At 56.5% G+C, this 22,541-nt stretch overlaps 2 protein-coding genes across 3 annotated transcripts; one reads left to right on the top strand and one right to left on the bottom strand.

Annotated features, from left to right (window-relative positions):
* The first annotated feature begins 383 nt into the window (after positions 1-383).
* Positions 384-2,322, top strand: LOC125637841 (perforin-1-like). Its single transcript, XM_048852878.2, has 2 exons — positions 384-943; positions 1,171-2,322. Exons 1-2 carry the CDS (start codon positions 417-419, stop codon positions 2,237-2,239), a joined length of 1,596 nt encoding a protein of 531 aa, XP_048708835.2. The 5' UTR covers positions 384-416; the 3' UTR covers positions 2,240-2,322.
* A 3,733-nt stretch (positions 2,323-6,055) lies between these two features.
* STX4 (syntaxin 4) lies at positions 6,056-15,258 on the bottom strand. Of its 2 annotated transcripts, XM_048853396.2 has the most exons (11): positions 15,127-15,258; positions 12,030-12,140; positions 11,733-11,832; positions 10,819-10,893; positions 10,608-10,678; positions 10,412-10,520; positions 8,954-9,030; positions 8,720-8,857; positions 8,246-8,356; positions 7,818-7,955; positions 6,056-7,697 (listed from the first exon to the last, which is right to left on the bottom strand). In XM_048853396.2, exons 1-10 carry the CDS (start codon positions 15,154-15,156, stop codon positions 7,872-7,874), a joined length of 906 nt encoding a protein of 301 aa, XP_048709353.2. In that variant the 5' UTR covers positions 15,157-15,258; the 3' UTR covers positions 6,056-7,697; positions 7,818-7,871. The 2 variants fall into 2 exon arrangements, with proteins under 2 accessions (XP_048709353.2, XP_048709354.2); XM_048853397.2 differs by lacking the exon at positions 7,818-7,955.
* Positions 15,259-22,541: the final 7,283 nt, after the last annotated feature.

The following is a 22,541-nucleotide window of genomic DNA, read 5'->3' as shown; positions in this document are numbered from 1 at the left end:
ACAGGTGTATATCTGCGCAGCTGTCTATTACATGGAATGAGAACTATTCACCCATGTGTTTCAGGTCCCCTACTACAGACAACTAAACCAACTGCCCCCTAGTGGACAGAATCAGAACTGCCAGATTGTATGTGTCCTAGTCCCTGTACTGTTCACACCCAGCAGCAACTCTCCAGCAGAATCGGCCGGCAATGGGGTAGGCAGGCTATAGCACAGGCTGGTGGAGAGCTCTTCTTTCAGATTCAGGGAGGGTCGTAGCAGCTTGCAGGCTTCTGGGATGCTGCTAGGATGTGTTGTGCCTGTGGAACTGCCTGCCACTAGATTGTCGTTAATGAATCCTCTCTCTGTTTTTCTCCCTCCAGGGAGGCTCAAAGTCCAAAAGCCGCTCCCAGGTGACAGGCACCATCGCACCAGCCATGGCGAGATCCGGTGCCTTCATCCCTTTGCTCCTCCTCTTCCTTCTCCCTGGAGTCTCCCCCGACTGCTACACGGGCACAGCTGAGGAGTGCGATGAGCCCATGACCTTCGTGCCCGCGCACAGCTTGGTGGGGGAGGGCATCGACGTGACCACGCTGGAGTGGACGGGGGCCAATGTGGTGGACACCAGCTTGTGGCGTCGCCCAAATGGCACCTGCACCCTGTGCGAGAACCGGCTGCAGGGGAGACAGCACCAGAGGCTGCCGCTGGCCGTGGTGGACTGGAGGGTCCACATCTCGTGCAACCGGGACCTCAGCAGCTCAGTGGAAGAGTCAGCCGCAGCAGTGGGCCGGGCACTGGCGTTGGATGTGAACAATGACTGGATGTCAGAGCTGGAGCTGCGAGAGGAGTCCCATGGCCTGGCCTTGGGGGGGTCCAAATCCCAGCTCACCAGCTACGCTTACCAGAAGGAGCTGCAGGACAAGTACATGTTCGTGCGCCAAGAGATACCCTGCGTGTATTACAGGTGAGAATCCCCCACCCCGCCCTGCTCCCTGCAGCCCAGCGCCCCCTACTGCTGCAGTGGGGTAATGGGGTAGCACTGACTGCAAGAGGAGAGCGTCTCCCACTGCCCCCCACCTGCCAGGGAAGCCAGGGAGTGAGCACTGGGGAAGTGGGGCCAGTTTGTTCAGGGGGAAGATGCAGGGGGTCTCTGGTTGGCTCCTAACTCCTCTCTCTTTCCCCTCTGGGCAGGCTGAGTCTCGCTCAAGACCCCCCACTGATGCCCCAGTTCTTCTGGACCCTGAGAAGTCTCCCACCCGGCTACAACTCATCCATATACTGGCCCTTCCTGGCCAAGTATGGTACCCACTATGTGAGGCAGGCAGACCTGGGGGGGCAGGTGCGGCAGCTGACGGCCGTCCAGACCTGCCGGGCAGTGCTGGATGGGCTGACAGCCACCGAAATCAAGGCGCGCCTGGGCTCCCAGTTCTTGCAAGACCTGGGCTTGAGCCCGCTCTCCTCCAGCGCCCAGTCCAGCAACGAGAGCAACCAGGGCTGGGGGAGCTCCCAGGTGCCCTACATGGAGAAGCGCATCCAGGTGACGGGTGGCAAGAGCGACTCCAAGCAGCTCTTCTCCACTGAGCAAAATGCCAGCTCCTTCTCGACCTGGATGGAGAGCCTCAGAGCCAGCCCCGACCTGGTCTCCTACTCTCTGATGCCCATCCACGCCCTGGTGAGACCGGGCGACCCCAGGCGGGAGGCGCTGAGGCAGGCAGTGAAGGAGTACGTGGCTGAGCGGGGGCACAAGAAAAGTTGCCCTCGTAGCTGCCCAAAAGGGGGCCAGGCCGACGCCTTGGACCCCTGCAAATGCTACTGCTCCGGCAACCCCCTCACCAACTCCATGTGCTGTTCACTTCAGCGGGGCACGGCCCGGCTGAAGGTCCATGTGCTGTGGGGCACAGACCTGTGGGGAGACACCGTGACCGACACCGACGCCTACGTCAAGTTCTCGTTCCAAGGCCAGCAGCTGCAGACGGGCCAAGTTAAGGAAGATAACCACCCCATCTGGAGAGAAGACCTGGACTTCGGGCCAGTGACGCTGCCAGAGCTGCCCAAACTGGAAATGGAGGTGTGGGACGAGGACCTACTGGAGGACGACCTCCTGGGCAGGTGCTACACCTACCTCAAGGTCGGCAAGAATGTCAAGCTCACCTGCAGCCTTGAACATGGCCACTTCAAGTTTTCCTACACCCTGGAGTGCGGGCCCAACCTGGGGGGCAACAACTGCCATGAATACGTGCCTGTGAGAGGCGAAAACTGAGGAGTCCTGGCTCCCAGCCCCCCACTCCCCGCCCAGAGCTGGGATCCGAAACCAGGGGTCCCAGCTCCAAGTCTCACGAGAAAAAAAAAAGGGCCTGAAACAAGCCCAACCCAACTCAGAGGGAGAGTGTTTTTGTGTGTGGGGGGGTGGGGGGGGTGTTATACAAATTCCATTATCTTTTTTTCAGTAGTTCCAGTTCTTTGTTGCCTACAACAGGAAGTTACACATTAAAAATAATAAGCGCTCACGGACTTCCCTTGTTAAGGAAAGAGGTCACCCTCTCGCTCGCCACCCGCCGCGGGCTCCGGTGCCTCGTGGTGGGACGTTCCCGCGTGACACCGTTGAAGCATCTTCCGGCGCGGGATGCAGCGAGAGGGCGGGATTTTCTTCACTGAGCGGGAGCGGGGGCTTCTCAAATTCTGACGACGGGCATGAATCACCGAAACCGCGCCGACCACCGGTTTTATGGCGCGACTTTGGTAGGGTGAGCAGACGTCCCGCTTTCATAGGGACAGGCCCAAGAGTCGGGGCTCTGTCTTATAAAGGAACCCCCCGGCTCCGTCCCGATTTTTCGCATTTGCTCTCGGGTCACCCTACGCTTTGTGCCGAAGACTCTTCGTACACGAACGAAAGAAGCTACCTCCAAATAAAACAAGCCCCGAACCCCTCCGCCCACCACCACAGGCCCTCGCTCTCAAAAAATTTAAGCAACCTTTAAAAAAAAAAAAAAAAAAAAAGACCAATTCCACTTATTATAGGGCAGGGGTTCTCAAACTTTTGTCCTGGTGACCCCTTTCACACAGCTAGCCTCTGAGTGCGACCCTCCCCCCCATACATTAAAAACACTTTCTTTAGGTTGAACGCTATTATAAAGGCTGGAGGCGAAGTGGGGTTTGGGGTGGAGGCTGACAGCTCGTGACCCCCCCCTGTAATAACCTCACGCCCCTCTGAGGGGTCCCGACCCCCGGTTTGAGAACCCCTGTGATAGGTGGACTTGCCCGCCTCTGGCGCCCCCTGCTGCCGCCTCTGGGGAACGCCCTCCCCTGGCCTCCTGGGGCCGCTGCTCACCGCTGCCGCCCTGGGGGGCTGGGAAGCTCCCGCCCAGGCTTAGCCCTCGTAAAGCATCAAACTAGGGGTCGCAGCCTTGGGGGCTGCTGGCATTGGAGCTCATTGCACCAGCGCCCTCTGGGCCCCCTCCTTGCAACCCCTCCCAGTTCCCCCACATGCCCGGGGCTCTGCATGACCCCCCATTCTCCCTCCCCCTAGGCTAGGGTTCTGAGTGCCCCCCATTGCCCCCCACCCCGCCCTGCCAAGGGCTCTGATTTGGGATTGAGCCGGAGCCAGCAGGGGTGGCAACATCGCCTGGGTCCCTCCATCTGGCCTGATCCCAGCTCAGCTCCTAGACCAAGACAACGAAGGCCCAAGGACGTCGTGGTGGAGCCCGGAGATGGGGCCACTGGCTCCCCTCTGTCCACCCGGCTCCCTTCATCCCCGCCCCCCGTGCTCCCCGAAAGGGGGCGGTGGCCGGAATACCCCTCCCCTCCCGCTTTTGTCCACCAATCAGGATCGGTTCCGACCCGCCGCTTTCGGTCCATTCGTTCCCACTCTCCTGGGGGATGCTGGATCTCCGAGCCAGGCGGCGCTGCAGCCCCGAGAGATGCCTGGGCAGATACGGGAGAGGGGGGCAAAGCAGCACCCCCTCCCTGCCACGCCCAAGGGCTGCAGCCCCCCTCTCCTGATCCAGCCAGTCTCCACCGGCGGGCATCAATCCCCCCACCCCCCACAGCTGCGCGGTTCCAGGGGTGGTCTTAGCCCTCCTCCTTGGGCCTTGGGCTCCATGCTTCAGCCCCTGCCTCCCCCCAGTTATGGGGCTCTGGGTTTCGCCCCCTCCCCCCGGATCCAGCCATAGGGCTCTGGGTTTCAGCAGAGCCAACCTTACTGGGTGCCCTGGTCAAGGTGATCCTGGGGTGCAAGGGCACAGAAGGGAGCTCACGGCCAGTGCGGGGGGTGGGGGGGAAGCATCAGGCCCAGGGCGATCCGTGAGGGAGGCAGCAAGGGCCAAGGGCACCAAAATACAGCTGTACGTTATTTTTATTATTGAGTCTACAAAAGACCCTACATAAATAAATGACAATGATTCGGACGTGTATCTGTGCTCACTTATGTTTTTCCTACAATTAATTAACAATTATACACAAAAAAGGGGGGGGTCAGAGCGGCCCCCAGCAAACGTTGGTGTCGGCACTTTGAGGCCACCAAAAATGTGTGTTGTGAGAACCACTGCCCTAGACTCCTACCCTGAGCCAGCCGACTGCACATCCAGAAGGGACTGTTGTGAAAGGAGCCGCTCAGGGGGACTGGAGACGCATGGAGAAGCATCTCCCCCTCCTGGTGGACACTGTATTACAGCAGGCACTTTAAGAATATAAGAATGACCCTACTGGCTCAGCCCAAAGGTCCATGTAGCCCATGATCCTGTCCTCCGACAGTGGCCAGTGCCAGGTGCCTCAGAGGGAATGAACAGAACAGGGAATCATCAGGTGATCCATCCCCTGTCGCCCATTCCCAGCTGCTGGCAAATAGAGGCTAGGGACACCATCCCTGCCAATAGCCATGGGTGGACCTATTCTCCATGAATTTATCTAGTTCTTTTTTGAACCGTTATGGTCTTGGAGTTCACAACATCCTCCGGCAAGGAGTTCCACAGGTTGCTGTGCGTTGTGTGAAGAAATACTTCCTTTTGTTTTAAACCTGCTGCCTGTTAACATAAGAACTAGGGGTCACCAAATGAAATTATGAGAAGGAGTAAACAACACTTCCTTTATCTACTTTCTCCACACCAGTTATGATTTTATAGACCTCAATCATATCTCCCCTTAGCCGTCTCTTTTCCAAGCTAAAACGGCCCAGTCTTATTAATCTCTCCTCCTACGGAAGTCGTTCCATACCCCAATCCTTTTTGTTGCCTTTTTCCGAACCTTTTCCAATTCCAATGTCTCTTTTTTGAGATGGGGCAACCACAGCCGCACGCAGCATTCAAGATGTGGGCGTACCACGGATTTATACAGAGGCAAGATGATGTTTTCTGTCCTTGGGGCACCTTAGAGACTAACCAATTTATTTGAGCGTCAGCTTTCGTGAGCTACAGCTCGCTTCATCGGATGCATACCGTGGAAAATACAGAAGATGTTTTTATACACACAAACCATGAAAAAATGGGTGTTTATCACTACAAAAGGTTTTCTCTCCCCCCAACCCACTCTCCCGCTGGTAATAGCTTATCTAAAGTGATCACTCTCCTTACAATGGGTATGATCATCAAGGTGGGCCATTTCCAGCACAAATCCAGGTTTTCTCCCCACCCTCACAGTATGCATCCGATGAAGTGAGCTGTAGCTCACGAAAGCTTATGCTCAAATAAATTGGTTAGTCTCTAAGGTGCCACAAGTCCTCCTTTACTTTTTGCGAATACAGACGAACACGGCTGCTACTCTGAAACCGGTCATTTTCTGTCCTATTATCGATCCCTTTCTTAATGATTCCCAGCATTCTCTTCGCTTGTTTGACTGCCGCTGCACGTCGAGTGGATGTTTCAGGTTACTTCAGTGACCCCGGAGTACTCACCAGGCACGGAGATGCTTCCACCTCTGGGGAGGGGCAGCTGGGGAATAGGCGCAGGGTGACGTCGCGCCAGGAGGGCTCGCCGGGCCCTGAGATGCAGCCGCTTCTGGGGCAGGGCAGCAGGGGAACAATCTCTGCACACCGTCAGGCACTTGCGCCGATCACATGAGAATCAAACTTTTTGCCACCCACGGGACGTTTTTAACATGATTTATCATTTTTATTACAAAATACAAGTCAGGCCACGTTACATTCAGTCACCAAGGCAACAGGGAAAGGTCACTCCATATTGCAGCTGAGAGGTTAAGAATTAAAACAAAGACCTAGGGCAAGAACCCGGTCGTCCTGATCCTCTGCCTGGTTAATGGGGAGAGCTAAAATCTGGCTCATGCCTCAGTCAGTCAGACCCAGCTTGGCAGGGGGGCAAGTGGAGGGGCAAGGAGGTCAGAGACCCTTCTCCGGCTTGCCGTGGGGGGTTAGGTCAGTTGACACCCCCACCCCATCTACAGGGATCAGGGGGTGGTGTATGAAGTGGTGGGTGGGCCAGGGAAGAGAGGGGGCAGCCAAGGCCTGGGGGTGAGGGCCCCCACTTGGTATGCCACAGGCAGTGTCAAAGGCCGTGCTAAGGCTGGGGGCTGATGGAGACTGTGATGGAGGAGAGGAGCCAAGGAGAGCTATAGAGCAGGCACTGATGGGAGTGGGGGGAAAGCATGGGCAGGGGGGTGCAGGGCAAAGGTGCCAGGCAGTGGGCCATGTGGAATGGCGCCCCTCCTGCCAGTCAGCTGGGGGATGGAGAGGGTCAACTGAGGCGGGAGCGGGTTTGAATGGGATCATGATTAAATACTGAGCCCCAGTGGGTTAAGGCACAAGAGACATGGGGAGGGTGGCCTCCCCTCAGAGCTGGGGATAGAACCCAGGAGTCCTGACTCGCTGGGGGGGACAGGATGCCCACCCCAGAAAAGCCACCATGCTGCATTGGCACTTACCTCACTGGCAGTGTGAAGAGATACCGGCCCCACCCTGCGCCATAGAGGGAACCTCCCGTTAAGGCAGTGATGGGGCACTGTGAGCAGGGGAGGTCGGAGGGCACACCCCACCCCCGGGCAAACAGCAACCTATGGGCCTAGGATGCCCCAATACCCTCACTGGGGCATGGAGTCCCCCTCCCTAAGGAGGGGAGTTGGGGAGAGCAGCAGGTACACAGGAAGTGGGCACACCTGGAGAGGGGGGCGGGGCGTGGACCATACCACAGAGAGCAGGCCCGGCCGAGACAGGACGCTGACACCAGAGCGGAGGGGCCGGAGCACGAAAAAGAAGTTCTCGTTACCATAACAGGAAGTAGAGACTGAGAGCAAGAGGCAGGGCCCGCAGGAAGCCGATTTTCCCAAAACAGGAAGTAGGTACTGGCAGGAGGGGCGAAGAGACAAGAAGTGGGCTTGGCCGGGTAGAGGTGGGCTTAGAAGAAGTTGACTTGCTTAGTGTATGAAGTTAATGCTAGTGTGAGGGGCTTTGCCACACAAAGTGGCACTGCCCAAAACAGGAAGAGGCTCAAAGGGGAGGGACAGAGCCACAGGAAGGGACAAGGAGGACGAACCGTCAGACCAAAATGCCACAAATTCACAGACCTCGGAAAATCAGAGGCTCTTCAGGGTGGATCTCACCCCTACTCCGAAGGCAAGAGATACGAGGAGTCCATAGAAACCATTCTGGACGGGAGGGGGCTGGCTTGTGCTTGAAGATCAGGATTTGAACCCGGCGTTCGCTCCGGCCATCAGTGCATAAACCTCCCAGCAGGGGGCAGTGGTTCCGCTGGAAGACGGGGCCGCGCTCACGAATCCTGAAAGGCAGAGAATATAGCTGGGGTTAGAAACTCAATATGGGCCCACCCAGCCCCAGCATCCGCCCCATCTACAGCAGTGGTGTGTGCTGCGGGGTGATTACGCCCCATGGTACTTACCAGCAAGCCCCAGCCCCACAGCAAGGGGAGAGGGGGCGGAAACCGGACGCAGGTCTAGCCAGTGGCGATGGCCACTCCAATGATAACCACAACGATGACCACGGTGACCAAGAGGCAGATGATGATCATGAACTTCTTCTACCAAGCCCCGCACAGAAGGGGAAAGTGTTAGCGGGCGGGGGACTGAACCCAGGACTCCTGGCTCCCCACCTTCTGCTACTTAACCCACTAGACCCCACTCCCCTCCCAGAGCTGGGGATAGGACCCAGAAGTCCTGATTCCCAATCAACAGTGAGGTGTACAGAAAGCGGGATGCGGGTCCTTTCTCCTCGAGCGGCATTGGTTCTGATCCGATTGCTGAGCTGGGGGCCGGGGGGGGTAAGACTGGTTTGCTCAGTGGGGTGGGAAGGGAACATCAGGGGACCCACCTTGCGGGCTTTCTGCTGGCTCTCCCTGGCAGAGTTGAGATGGAGGTGTCCCTTGTGGACGTAGTTCTCCGAGTCCAGGATGTTCTTCTCAATCCGGTTGATCATCTCCCCCTACAGCCCAAGGGAGAAGGAGGTGGTTGCGATACCCTCAGCCGGTCCAGGATTCAGGGAACAAGGGTGAGAGACGGGGGACTATGAGGCGGGAGAGCTGAAACGGAGGGGAGATGGACAGGAAGCGGCCCTTCCCCACACAGGAAGTGGCCACTGGCAGTGGGGGGCGGGAATGGGCAGGGCACACAGGAAGCGGCCCTGCCTAAAACAGGAAGCGGCCCTGCCTAAAACAGGAAGCGGATATTGGCTAGAGCGGGCAAGTGAAAGTGGTGGCTGGCGGGAGAGGGCGGGCCCGTGGGAAGGAGCCAGCTGCCCAGAAGAGCAAAGCTGTGCCCCCGGGGGGGGTTCTGGGCCCCCCCATACCTGCAGCTCCACCTCGATGGCGAGGTAGGTGAACATGTCATGCAGCTCCTGGATGCTGCGCTCCAGCTTGAGGATCTCGTCATGCCGGGTCTCTATCTCATTCAGCGCCTGCTTGGTCACACGCGTGTCCTTCATGATCTGGGAGGGGAGGGAGGGGGTCAATAGCCTGGCCTGGCCAGACCCTGCCCCCCCCCGTCATTCCCCCCCACACACACACCCGTCCCTGGCACTCACGTTAGAGACAAACACCTCCGTCTGGCCGCTCTCCAGCATCTGCTCCAGCTCTTCGTCCGACACCACGCCGCCACCGGCTGCCGGGAGAGTAAGGGACTGGGTCTGCTCCCTTCCTTACCCACTGGACCCCACTCCCCCCTCACAGCAATGGATAGAACCCAGGAGTCCTGACTCCCAGCCTGCCACACCCATCCTAACCCACTAGACTTCACTGCCCTCCCAGAACCAGGGATCGAACCCAGGAGTCCCGACCCGGGTCTAGTGATACAGCCCTACCCGTAAGCCCAATATCGAGATATTTGGTCAAAATCGGTGCCCTTTCACCTTGGGACAGTACTGTAGTGCTCTTGTGCCATTGACAGAATGGATAAAGACACCGACGGCTTGTGATCTCCTTGTTCTTCTCCTTGTTAAGCTGCCCTTGGAAGCTCAGATCCTTGGAAGTTAAGCCCCAAACAAATTACACGTGGAAACGTGAGCGTATCTGGCGATCTTAGGGCAAACGGAGCTGAAAAATCAGCCCGGACACTTCCGAGATTTCCCCCAAACACACCCAGCCAGAAGAGGCACCATCCTCAGCTCTCAGCACGTTGAACTCCCACACGGCAGGGCCCGACGAACACGACCCCACCCCGAGCAGGGCGCAGCGTAGGGTCGTTGGGGTTTGAAAAGCATGCTTGTTTGAAAAGATCTGCTCTGAGCAAGGTCCTGGCCGGGTCAATGGCTGGATGGGAGACCTCTGTCAACAGACCCCACTCCCCTCCCAGGGCCGGGGAGAGAACCCAGGAGTCCTGACTCCCAGCCTCCCTCCCCCACTTCCCCTGCTCTCACCCACCAGACCCCACTGCCCTCTAGAATCCTGGCTCCCAGGCCCCCTGCTCGAACCCTGGCCTCCCCAAGGTCATTGGAACAGGTTTATCGTCCACCGATTCCCCTGCATGGATTTGACCCATGAATTCCAGCCCCGCAGCGCAGACCCCTGCTGCTCTAGCTCCAGTGGTCACCTGCCTTAACAGGTAGCAGCTCTGTACACAGCTGAAGAGGAAATGCCATTGGCTAGTAGCAGTGGCTGGTTGTTATCCTCACTGCAGACCTAAAGGAGGTGCGCCATTAGCAACAGGCAATTAGCCCATATCGATGAGCCACTAAAGGGGCACGTTCACTCGACAGGTTACATCCCAGGGCCCTCCCTAGGGACTGGGGGCAGGACCATCTGGCCAATGTAGAATCCCAGTCGGGGATCTGCTCCATCAGAGGGGCAGGACCCCTTGACCAATCCAGAACCCCAGCCAAGGACAAGGACCATCAAAGGGGCAGGACCCCTTGGCCAACCCAGAGTCCAGGTTGATGTTCTGGACTGACGGTGAGGCATGATCCACGGCTCTAGACATCATAGGGGCAGGATCTGGGGGGGATGGAGGGAAAGGCCCCAGGCTAGGCCCAGAGGCCAGCACTTACTGATCTGCAGCTGGCGGTGGATTCGCTCCACGTTGCGGTCCCGGTATTGCGACTGGATGGTGTTGCACTTGTTGATCAGCTCCAGGAACTGCTGGGACAGGATGCCGTGCTGGGAACGGGGAGGAGAGGGGGGTTAATCGCAGCTCCTGGGCCCAGATCTCCCCCCCCACCAGCACCCTCTTCACAGACCCCTCACCTGGGTTCTCTTCATCCGGTTGTTGATGGCATTTCTGTTCTCGTCCTCCTCGCCCTTCTTGGGCTCAATGGCTGGAGAGAGACTGGAGTTGATGGAGAGAACCCAGGAATCCGGGTTTCCAGCCCTGCCCCCACCCCACCTCCACCCCCCTCCCAGAGCTGGGGACAGAACCCAGGCGTCCGGGCTCCCAGCCCCCCAATTTCAGACTCACTTTTCAGGCGGCGCCGAATGTCTTTGGCCAGGTCCTTGATCTCCTCACGCAGTCTCTGCAGATCTCGCTTCATGTCTGAGGCAGATTGGGGGTGGTGTCAGATGTCAGCCGAGCCCCCCACCCTTCCAGGGACAATCCCAACCCCAGACCTTTAAGGGGTCCCAAAGATAAGCCTAGATCCATCCACTCCTGTGGGGAAGTTCAAGAGCCCCCCTCCCCAGGACTGATCTAGGCAAAGCCCTCCACTCCCCAATACTACCCAAAGAGCCCCTCTTCGCCTGCCCCACATATTCCCCCCCCGACCGCCCCACATGTTCCACCCACCAAACTGCTCGCCGCACTCCACCCCACACGCCAACTATACCCTTTCCAGACCTTCCCTTGCATTGCCTCATGTTCCCACCCCAGATTCCCCATGCCTGCAGATCGCTCCATAAGCCTGGTCACATGCCCCTCCACATCTCCCTTTGTGTTCCCCTCTTACAAATTTCCCCAAACCCCCTTTCCCATCCTCCCCAACCCACCCTTCCAGTTCCCCTCATCCCCCTGCCTCTTCCCCCTCCACTCTCCCAGACCCCCACAATACCCCACCTCACCTCCAGCTTCCTAACCCTACCCCACACTTCCTCCTGAAAGCCCTCCCGTCCCAACACTACCCCATACTCCTCCCCGGCACCCCTCCAGCCTCCATACACATAAACCCCCTGCCCCAACCCAGACCACCCACACCCTGCAGGGGACCCACAAACCATGCCCCTCCCCCCCACAACCCAACCCTGCCACGGGGACCCAGAATTTGGCACAGGCCATGCATGATGCCACGTTACAAGCCACATGGGGACAGGGGGGTGCATTGTGCCAGTGCTGGAAGGATTCCTGCCCCCCAGCCCTGCACCCTCCCCCCCCCAGCTTACTGTCCTCCGGCAGTGGGGTGGCCAGAATCGTAGTCTGATGCTTTTCCAGATCCTTCACCTTCCCCTCCAGGGTCTTCAGCGCCTCGCGGATCCCCTGGGCCTGCGGAAGCGGAAAACAGACAGAGATGAGACCACCCTGCAACCCGGAGCAGGCAGTCCCCAGCCCTGGGGCTGGATCAGAGCCAGCGCCCCCTAGAGGGGAAAGACCCCATGTCCCGTTCCCCACCACTCTGGGCCAGCCACGCCCCCACTCTGGGACTGGAGTTGGCGCCCTCTGGAGGGCAGAGGCTGTGTTACCGTCTGGAAAAACTCGTCCAGTGGCTCCCCTTCCTCCTGGAACTTGGCCGATCCTGGCTTCACGACCAGGACCATCCGCTCGGCCCCCTCATCATCTGAGCTCCCGTCATCCTGCGGGGAGGGGGAGGTCAGGCACCGGACATGGAGCCCCGCTCTGCAGCCAGCTCCACCCTTCACACCTCACCCATCCCCCTCTGCTCCCCCTCCCCGCCCAGGCTGCTCCCCCGCCCCCTATCTCCTTCTTCCTGCCCCAGCCCCATCCACGCCCCACCCCGACCCCTGCCCTTCCACCCACCCCCCCAACCTGATGCCCAACACTTTCCACCCTCCCCCACTATACGTGCCCCACTCCAGTCCCCGCCACCCACTCTGCCCCTCTTCCCTGGGCATGCTTCGGCCCTGATCTCCCGGCCCCATATCTGTGCCCTTTCCCCAACCTTCTTTCTGGTCCCCCCATTCCCTCGCCCCCACACCAATCCTCATGCCATCAATTCATTGGCTCCAGGTCCTTGTCCTGGCCCCACTGGGCCCAGCCTGGCACCATCCCCCACCCCACCCCATCTACGCTAAATCCATTAACGCAGCAGCTGGGGAGCTCAGTAGGGGGTGCTCTCCCATTGCAATCGGCACTGGCTCCCCAGCTCTGCCGCAGATGCTCTGTGCGATTGCACAAGGGACTGCATCTCTGGGCCTCAGTTTCCCCATGTGTAAAATTGGGAGAATGATCCTGCCTTTGTCTGCTCAGACCATGAGTTTTTCAGGGTAGGGACTACCTGGTGGGTAGAAAGTTGGCTAGATTGTCGGGCTCAACGGGTAGTGATCAATGGCTCCATGTCTAGTTGGCAGCCGGTGTCAAGTGGAGTGCCCCAGGGGTCGGTCCTGGGGCCGGTTTTGTTCAATATCTTCATAAATGATCTGGAGAATGGTGTGGATTGCACCCTCAGCAAGTTTGCAGATGACACTAAACTGGGAGGAGTGGTAGATACGCTGGAGGGCAGGGATAGGATACAGAGGGATCTAGACAAATTGGAGGATTGGGCCAAAAGAAATCTGATGAGGTTCAATAAGGATAAGTGCAGGGTCCTGCACTTAGGACGGAAGAACCCAATGCACAGCTACAGACTAGGGACCGAATGGCTAGGCAGCAGTTCAGCGGAAAAGGACCTAGGGGCGACAGTGGACGAGAAGCTGGATATGAGTCAGCAGTGTGCCCTTGTTGCCAAGAAGGCCAATGGCATTTTTGGATGTATAAGTAGGGGCATAGCGAGCAGATCGAGGGACGTGATCATCCCCCTCTATTTGACATTGGTGAGGCCTCATCTGGAGTACTGTGTCCAGTTTTGGGTCCCACACTACAAGAAGGATGTGGATAAATTGGAAAGAGTCCAGCGAAGGGCAACAAAAATGATTAGGGGACTGGAACACATGAGTTATGAGGAGAGGCTGAGGGAACTGGGATTGTTTAGTCTGCAGAAGAGAAGAATGAGGGGGGATTTGATAGCTGCTTTCAACTATCTGAAAGGGGGTTCCCAAGAGGATGGTTCTAGACTATTCTCAGTGGTAGAAGAGGACAGGACAAGGAGTAATGGTCTCAAGTTGCAGTGGGGGAGGTTTAGATTGGATATTAGGAAAAACTTTTTCACTAGGAGGATGGTGAAACACTGGAATGCGTTACCTAGGGAGGTGGTAGAATCTCCTTCCTTTGAAGTTTTTAAGGTCCGGCTTGACAAAGCCCTGGCTGGGATGATTTAATTGGGGATTGGTCCTGCTTTGAGCAGGGGGTTGGACTAGATGACCTCCTGAGGTCCCTTCCAACCCTGATAGTCTATGATTCTCCCCATGTCTACGCAGCGCCTGGCGCGACGGAGGCCCTGATTTCAGTTGGAGGAGAGGGGGGTCTGTGCAGCGCCCGGCGCCACAGGGCATCTCCAAGGCTTTGTGGGGCCTGGGGAGGGAGCTCCACCTGGACACTGACCCCATGGAGAGACATTAACCCTTCGCCTGCTGCATGTCAGGGGGGTCACATCTCTCCCAAAGACAGGCAGCGCACAAGGCCGGATACCAGGGTGAGGGGCAAGGACAGAGGGAGATGAGGCTGGGGAAAGAGCGGAGGTGGGAGGGACCTCCCTGGGCACAACAGCCCAGGGGGGAGGGAATCAGAGGGGGGAGAACAGCCATGGGGGAGGGACGGGAGAAGGGAACAGCCTGGACGGAGGGGGGGAGAAGAGCCGGGGGGTGAATGGGGGGGAGCAGTGGGGGGAACATCCCAGGGGGGAGGAAGCCAGAGAGGGGAACAGCCTGGGGGGGAGGGGGGAAGAGCCAGGGGGTGAATGGGGGGGAGCAGTGGGGGGAACATCCCAGGGGGGCGGGAGCCAGAGAGGGGAACAGCCTGGGGGAGGGGGGGAAGAGCCTGGGGGTGAATGGGGGGGAGCAGTGGGGGGAACATCCCAGGGGGGCGGGAGCCAGAGAGGGGAACAGCCTGGAGGGGGGGGGGAAGAGCCTGGGGGTGAATGGGGGGGAGCAGTGGGGGGAACATCCCAGGGGGGAGGGAGCCAGAGAGGGGAACAGCCTGGAGGGGGGAGGGAAGAGCCGGGGGGTGAATGGGGGGGAGCAGTGGGGGGAACATCCCAGGGGGGAGGAAGCCAGAGAGGGGAACAGCCTGGGGGAGGGGGGGGAAGAGCCTGGGGGTGAATGGGGGGGAGCAGTGGGGGGAACATCCCAGGGGGGAGGGAGCCAGAGAGGGGAACAGCCTGGGGGAGGGAGGGAAGAGCCTGGGGGTGAATGGGAGGGAACAGAGAGGGGGAGGGGGCTCAAGGGGGGCGGGGGGAACAGCCCAGGGGACAGAGGGGGGAGGGAGTTCCCTAGGGGGAACAGCCCAGGGGGGGAGGGAGCCAGAGAGGGGAACAGCCTGGGGGAGGGGGGGAAGAGCCTGGGGGTGAATGGGGGGGAGCAAAGGGGGGAGCGACGCCTGTGGGGGGAACAGCCCGGGGGAGAGTGGGAGGAGCAGAGGGGGGAGGGGGCTCCCTGGGGGGGAACAGCCCCGGAGGGAGGGGATTCCCTGTAGGGAACAGCCACGGGAGGGGGGGGGGGCTCTCACCTCTCTGAGTTCCTGCGTTCGATCCCTCATGGTCTCTCCCAGCCGTAGGGCTCCCCCCCCCACCCCTTCAGCCCGCCCGATATGGAACTCTCCCGCCTCGCTCTGCCCATGCGCAGAGCGCCCCCAGCGAGCGCCACCGGAAGAGTAGGAACCCCACGCCGGAAGTAACTCCGCCCCGAGAGGAAGTTGCCCCGAAGCGTGTCTGGCCCCGGCAATGCAGGAGCCGCGGGAGGGCCGGAAGTCGATGACCCCAAGGAGGCAAGGGCCGCGACCGGAAGTGGGGTCGCCCCGACAGGATATCGCCCCATGCCCAGGAGTCTCCGTCCCGGAAGTTGCTCTGCCCTGACCGGAAGTTGCCCTCCCGGCGCAGAAACACGTCACCCCGCCCTTAGCTCTTTTGGCTTGGGTGCGCGCCCGAAGGACACCATAGAGATAGTGGGGTGGGCAGACAGTCGCTTGTCCTCTGGTCCTCCCAGATCGCTGTGTCCCCAGCAATGCGCGCCCAGCCAGCTGCTGATCTGGCCCCAAGAGCGATAGCGGGCCGCCCACCGCCTCGGGAGACGCACAGCCCCAGAGAGGCCAACCATAGAGTTGACCAAGTCAAGAGAGACCAGAGAGTCACCTTGTCAAGGGCAGGGCGGGAAGAATGGGGTACGGGGCCTTTCATAGAATCATAGAAGATCAGGGTTGGAAGGGGCCTCAGGAGGTGTCTAGTCCAACCCCCTGCCCAGAGCAGGACCATCTCCCAACTCAGTCGTCCCAGCCAGGGCTTTGTCAAGCTCGGTCTCAAAAACCTCCAAGGAAGGAGATTCCACCACCTCCCTAGGGAGCCCATTCCAGGGCTTCCCCACCCTCCTCGTGAAACAGTTTTTCCTAATATCCAACCTAAACCTCCCTCACGGCAACTTGAGACCATTGCTCCTCGTTCTGTCATCTGCCACCACTGAGAACAGTCGAGATCCATCCTCTTGGGAACCCCCTTTCAGGGAGTTGAAAGCAGCTATCAAACCCCCCCTCATTCTTCATTTCTGCAGACTAAATAAGCCCAGTTCCCTCAACCTCGCCTCATAACTCATGTGTTCCAGACCCCTAATCATTTTTGTTGCCCTTCGCTGGACGTTGTCCAATTTTTCCACATCCTTCTTGTAGTGTGGGGCCCAAAACTGGACACAGTACTCCAGAGGAGGCCTCACCAATGCTGAATAGAGAGGAATGATCATGTCCCTCAGTCTGCTGGCAATGCCCCTACTTATACATCCCAAAATGCTGTTAGCCTTCTTGGCAACAAGGGCACACTGCTGACTTATATCTAGATTCTCGTCCACTGTAACTCCTAGGTCCTTTTCTGCAGAACTGCTGCCAAGCCATTCAGTCCCTAGTCTGTAGTGGTGCATGGGATTCTTCCGTCCTAAGTGCAGGACTCTGTACTTGTCCTTGTTGAACCTCATCAGATTTCTTATGGCCCAATCCTCTAATTTGTCTAGGGCCCTCTGTATCCTATCCCTACCCTCCAGCGTATCTACCTCTCCTCCCAGTTTAGTGTCATCTGCAAACTTGCTGAGGGTTCAATCCACATCATCCTCCAGATCATTAATGAAGATATTGAACAAAACCAGCCCCAGGACCAACCCTTGGGGCACTCCGCTTGATACCGGCCATCAACTAGACATGGAGTCATTGATCACTACCCGTTGAGCCCGATGATCTAGCCAGCTTTCTATCCACCTTATAGTCTATTCATCCAGCCCATACTTCTTGAACTTGTTGGCAAGAATACTGAGGGAGATGGTATCAAAAGCTTTGCTAAAGTCAAGGAATAACACATCCATTGTTTTCCCCTCATCCGTCAAAGTGGCCCATACACTGAAAGTGGACAAATACAGAGACAATTAGCATGGCCCCCGACCAAGGATGACACACTAATTGTGAAGTGGCCTAGTGGGGAGCGCACTAGACTTAGACTCAGGAAACCTGGGTTCTTTTCCCAGCTCTACCACTGGCCTTCTGCGTTATCTTGGGCAAGTCACTTCCTCTCCCTGTGCCTCAGTTTCCCCTTCTGTAAAGTGGAGATAAAGACACTGATCTCCTAGAGTGAGACAATGTGGGGCTGGTCTGGGAAAACCCACCTATCAATATTGCACATACCTAATGAGTTGATGCACATTATTAGGTGTATTATGGTAGCATTTAATAGAGACTCAGTGATTTGCCAAGGGTCACACAGAGAGTCAGTGGCAGAGCTGGGGATAAAACCCAGGAGTCCTGACTCAAAGTCCAGTGCATTAATTACAGGATCTATGATGCCTCCCTTACGGCAGCTGGCTGGAGGATCGTCCTGAATCCATGCCAAATGCCAAATCCATAAGCCCAACTTCCCCTTTGACATTGGCAGGTAAATCCTAGGGTATTGCTTTCGGCAGCAAGACTCTGGCTGCTGCTTTTCTCTTCTCTGTGACTGAACGCCCATGCTGCTTTCTTGGCACTTTCCCTGCCTGTCTCTCTGCACAATGAGTCAGGGCTGGAAATCATCCTGGTGGGAACCAGAATGAATTAATTCATCCCACCAAGGCCAAGCAGCAAAGCCAAGGGGACAGAGCAAGGGACAGTCCTCAGTCCCAACCTGCAGCCCCTGCTATCCCAGCCCTGGGCTCCTCCTGCCCCACACTCAGCGGGTGCCTTTCCATCCTGCCCTGCAGCCCCCTGCTATCCCAGCCCTGGGTTCCTTCACCTCAGCTCTGCTGGTGCCCCTAAATCCTGACCCACAGACCCCTTCTTTCCCAGCCCTGCGGTCTTATACACACACAGCACTGTCAAAGCCCCTCAGCCCCAAACCACAGGCCCCAACTAAACCTGGCTGCAAACCCACCATGGTCATTTCTGACTCCCCACAAAATCATCGGTTTAACCCCACTTCCTAAGGATGAATGCCAAGTGAGTCAGCCCTAATTTGGCTCCTCCCCTTCTGAGCCCCAGCCCTCTTCCATGCTGACTCACCCCTTACATTCATGGCCATAAATTAGCTGCCTTGATTACCTGACACACTCCAGCATGACTCACATGCCATAGCTACTGCTTCCAGTAAAAAAGGACTGTAGAGAAAAACCACCAGATAAAGTCATCCATTTATTCATTCTTATCTATTAGGTGCACTAAGGTGGCACCACTGACCTTGTGGGAGATCAGGGTCCTTGTGGTGCCAGGTGCTCCACAGACACAGAGTGAAAGAAAGAGCCTGCCCTCAAGACTTCCCCGTCTTGGGCCATGTCTACACGAGAACTTAGATCAGCCAAACTGTTGTCGCTCAGGGCTGTGAAAAAAATACCCCACGGAGTAGCATATTTGGCCGGCATAAGCTACTTGTGTACAAAACGGTATGTCGATGGGACACGCCCTCCTGCCAGCATAACCACCGCCCCTCGTTGAGCTGGTTTTATTACATCGAAAGGAGAGCGCTCTCCGGTCGGCATGAAGCGGCTACACGAGAGATCTTACAGCGGCGCAGGTGTATCAGAACAGCTATGTTGCGGAAAGCTTGTAAGTGTAGCATGGCTTCGTATATTATCACAAACAGCATGCATATCTTTCCACAAGGGCACCAATCCATCCTTTCAAGTCCTAGTCATCCATCCATCCACCAGCCCATCATTCTGTCCATCCATCCATCTTGATAAGCTGTAGACATCCATCCTTCCATCATCCCGGCTATACCCATCCCTCCTTCCACCCATCCCAACTACACCCATCCCCCCTTCCACCCATCCCGGCAAAACCCATCCTTCCTTCTACCCAACCCAGCTACACCCATCCCTCCTTCCACACCTCCCGGCTATACCCATCCCTCCTTCCACCTATCCCATCTATACCCATCCCTCCTTCTACCCATCCCAGCTCTACCCATCCCTCCTTCCGCCCATCCCAGTGATATCCATCCCTCCTTCTACCCATCCCTGCTATACCCATCTGTCTTTTTTCCCATCCCGGCTATACCCATCCCTCCTTCCACTCATCCCACCTATATCCATCCCTCCTGCCACCCATCCCAGCTATATCCATCCCTCCTTCCATCCATCCCGGCTATAGCCATCCCTCCTTCTACCCATCCTGGCTATAGCCATCCTTCCTTCCATCCAAGGTCTAGACATTGAGCCATCTAATCTCTGTCCCTCCTTCCCTCCATCCACCTATCTCTTCTCTAACTCTACCTATCTCTTCTTCTATCCATCCATCTATCCTCTACCTTTCCTTCCTTCCTTCCTTCTTCCCTCCTTACAGCCATCCATGCTGTACCCTTCCTTCTTCCTTTCTTCCTTTCTTCCTTCCTTCCATCCATGCATCCAAGCCCTTCATATAGCTCTATCTTTCACCTCTAGCTCTCTTAAAATCAGTGCCATGGTTCTAAACGGTAACAATACTTTTGAATGTCCCCCTCACATCTCGAACACTTACATCTAATTCCCCAGCTGCGGCAGCCGAAGGAGTCTAGGGCCACTCGTTGAACACGCCCATTGCAGACAGAACCGGGTGTGGTGTAGCACACAATGGCCATTTGGGCTTAACCGTAAATTCCCTTCCAAGGGGAATGATTTGTTCATCATACAATTATACTGGTCCAGCATCAATTGTGGGGGCAGCTATACTGGGATAAAGGAGTCGTATACTGGAATAAGTAGTTTTATCCCAGTTTAGCTGCATCCATGCAGCAGGGATCATATGGTTTTAACGAGGCTAGGATAGATAAACCGGTGCAATCTGTGGTATCAGGCTCAACACTTACTGTGAGAGCAGAGCGCCCCCTACTGGGCCCACCACGCTCCTTGCAGCACAGCACCCCCAGAACCGCTCACTGGGGCATTGGGGGCCAGAACTGACTGTCGTGGGAGGGGGGGAGAGAGAGAGAGAGAGTGAGAGTGCTTTGATTTTTTTTACCGCACACATTGTGGTGTTGAGCAGCTATCCATGGCTGTGAGTGTGTGTATGTGTGTGTGTGTGTTCTGGTTGGGTGCCCTACACAACCACAACATACACAGTTCCCTCACACCACAGCAATGAGTTCTTCCACAACCACAGCATAAAAACACTGAGCCCCTGACACCACAACACTGTGTGCCCTACACAACCAAAACACACCCAGCTTCCTGACACCACAACAGGGAGTGAGCTACACAACCACAACACAGACCCACAACCCTCTAATATCACAACAGTGAGTGTCCTACACAGCCACTTCACACTCACACAGAATGCCATAACTGTGAGTCCCCTACACAACCACAACACATACAAACATTCTCTCCCAGTCTTTCATGCACACACTCTCCAAGACAAACCCCAGCACAGAGACCCACAATCTACACTCAACACTGTCACAAGCAAACACACTTCAGACGACGCACACACACTTTCACAACTACACTTCAACACCCCTCATCTGCTGACAGATACACACATACTTTAGCACCCCTCATCTCCTGATAAAAAACACACACAAACACACAACCTCACAATCACACTCCAGTATCCCTTATCTGCGGATATGCACACACACTCTAAAAACCCTCTCATCTGCTGATAACACCCACCCCCTCACAACTTCACTCTAACACTCCACATTTACTGATACACACCCACACACACAGCTGCACGCGCTCTAAAACGCCTCTCATCTCCTGATGTACACAACACACACAAGCGGCTTCAGAGCAAGGCACACGGCCCCCCCAGTGCCCACTGCTGGAACAACATGCCGAGCTGAACCAGCTGGAGGCAGGCTCTGAGGCAGTCACTCACTCACACTCACACTCACACTCACTGCAACGCTCACAGACACACACACATTACACACCCTCTGAGACATTCACTGACACAAACACAGACACACTGACACACAGACACACTAATGCTCTGAGGCACACACACACCCATTGAGATACGGACACACTGCAACACTCACAGCCCTGGTCTACACTAGGAGTTTAGGTCAAATTTAGCAGCGTTAAATCGATGTAAACCTGCACCCGTCCACACAATGAAGCCCTTTATTTCGACTTAAAGGGCTCTTAAAATCGATTTCCTTACTCCACCCCTGACAAGTGGATTAGCGCTTAAATCGACGTTGCCGGCTCGAATTTGGGGTACTGTGGACACAATTCGATGGTATTGGCCTCCGGGAGCTATCCCAGAGTGCTCCATTATGACCGCTCTGGACAGCGCTCTCAACTCAGATGCACTGGCCAGGTAGACAGGAAAAGAACCGCGAACTTTTGAATCTCATTTCCTGTTTGGCCAGCGTGGCAAGCTGCAGGTGACCATGCAGAGCTCATCAGCACAGGTGACCATGATGGAGTCCCAGAATCGCAAAAGAGCTCCAGCATGGACCGAACGGGAGGTACGGGATCTGATCGCTGTTTGGGGAGAGGAATCCGTGCTATCAGAACTCCGTTCCAGTTTTCGAAATGCCAAAACCTTTGTCAAAATCTCCCAGGGCATGAAGGACAGAGGCCATAACAGGGACCCGAAGCAGTGCCGCATGAAACTGAAGGAGCTGAGGCAAGCCTACCAGAAAACCAGAGAGGCGAACAGCCGCTCCGGGTCAGAGCCCCAAACATGCCGCTTCTATGATGAGCTGCATGCCATTTTAGGGGGTTCAGCCACCACTACCCCAGCCGTGTTGTTTGACTCCTTCAATGGAGATGGAGGCAATACGGAAGCAGGTTTTGGGGACGAAGAAGATGAGGAGGAGGAGGAGGTTGTAGATAGCTCACAGCAAGCAAGCAGAGAAACCGGTTTTCCCGACAGCCAGGAACTGTTTCTCACCCTAGACCTGGAGCCAGTACGCCCCGAACCCACCCAAGGCTGCCTCCTGGACCCAGCAGGCGGAGAAGGGACCTCTGGTGAGTGTACCTTTTAAAATACTATACATGGTTTCAAAGCAAGCATGTGAAAGGATTACTTTGCCCTGGCATTTGCGGTTCTCCTAGATGTAGTCCTAAAGCCTTTGCAAAAGGTTTCTGGGGAGGGCAGCCTTATTGCATCCTTCATGGTAGGACACTTTACCACTCCAGGCCAGTAACACGTACTCGGGAATCATTGTAGAGCAAAGCATTGCAGTGTATGTTTGCTGGCATTCAAACAACATCCGTTCTTTATCTCTCTGTGTTATCCTCAGGAGAGTGAGATATAATTCATGGTCACCTGGTTGAAATAGAGTGCTTTTCTTCAGGGGACACTCAGAGGAGCCCATTCCTGCTGGGCTGTTTGCCTGTGGCTAAACAGAAATGTTCCCCGCTGTTAGCCACAGGGAGGGGTGAGGGTTGAGGGGGTAGTCACGCGGTGGGAGGAGGCAAAATGCGACCTTGTAACGAAAGCACATGTGCTATGTATGTAATGTTAACAGCAAGGTTTACCCTGAAAGAGTG

Source organism: Caretta caretta, chromosome 6, assembly GCF_965140235.1.
Source record: "Caretta caretta isolate rCarCar2 chromosome 6, rCarCar1.hap1, whole genome shotgun sequence".
Classification (NCBI taxonomy): Eukaryota; Metazoa; Chordata; order Testudines; family Cheloniidae; genus Caretta; species Caretta caretta.
Note: the sequence above shows the minus strand (reverse complement) of the source record. Positions and strands in the feature narration are given on the sequence as shown.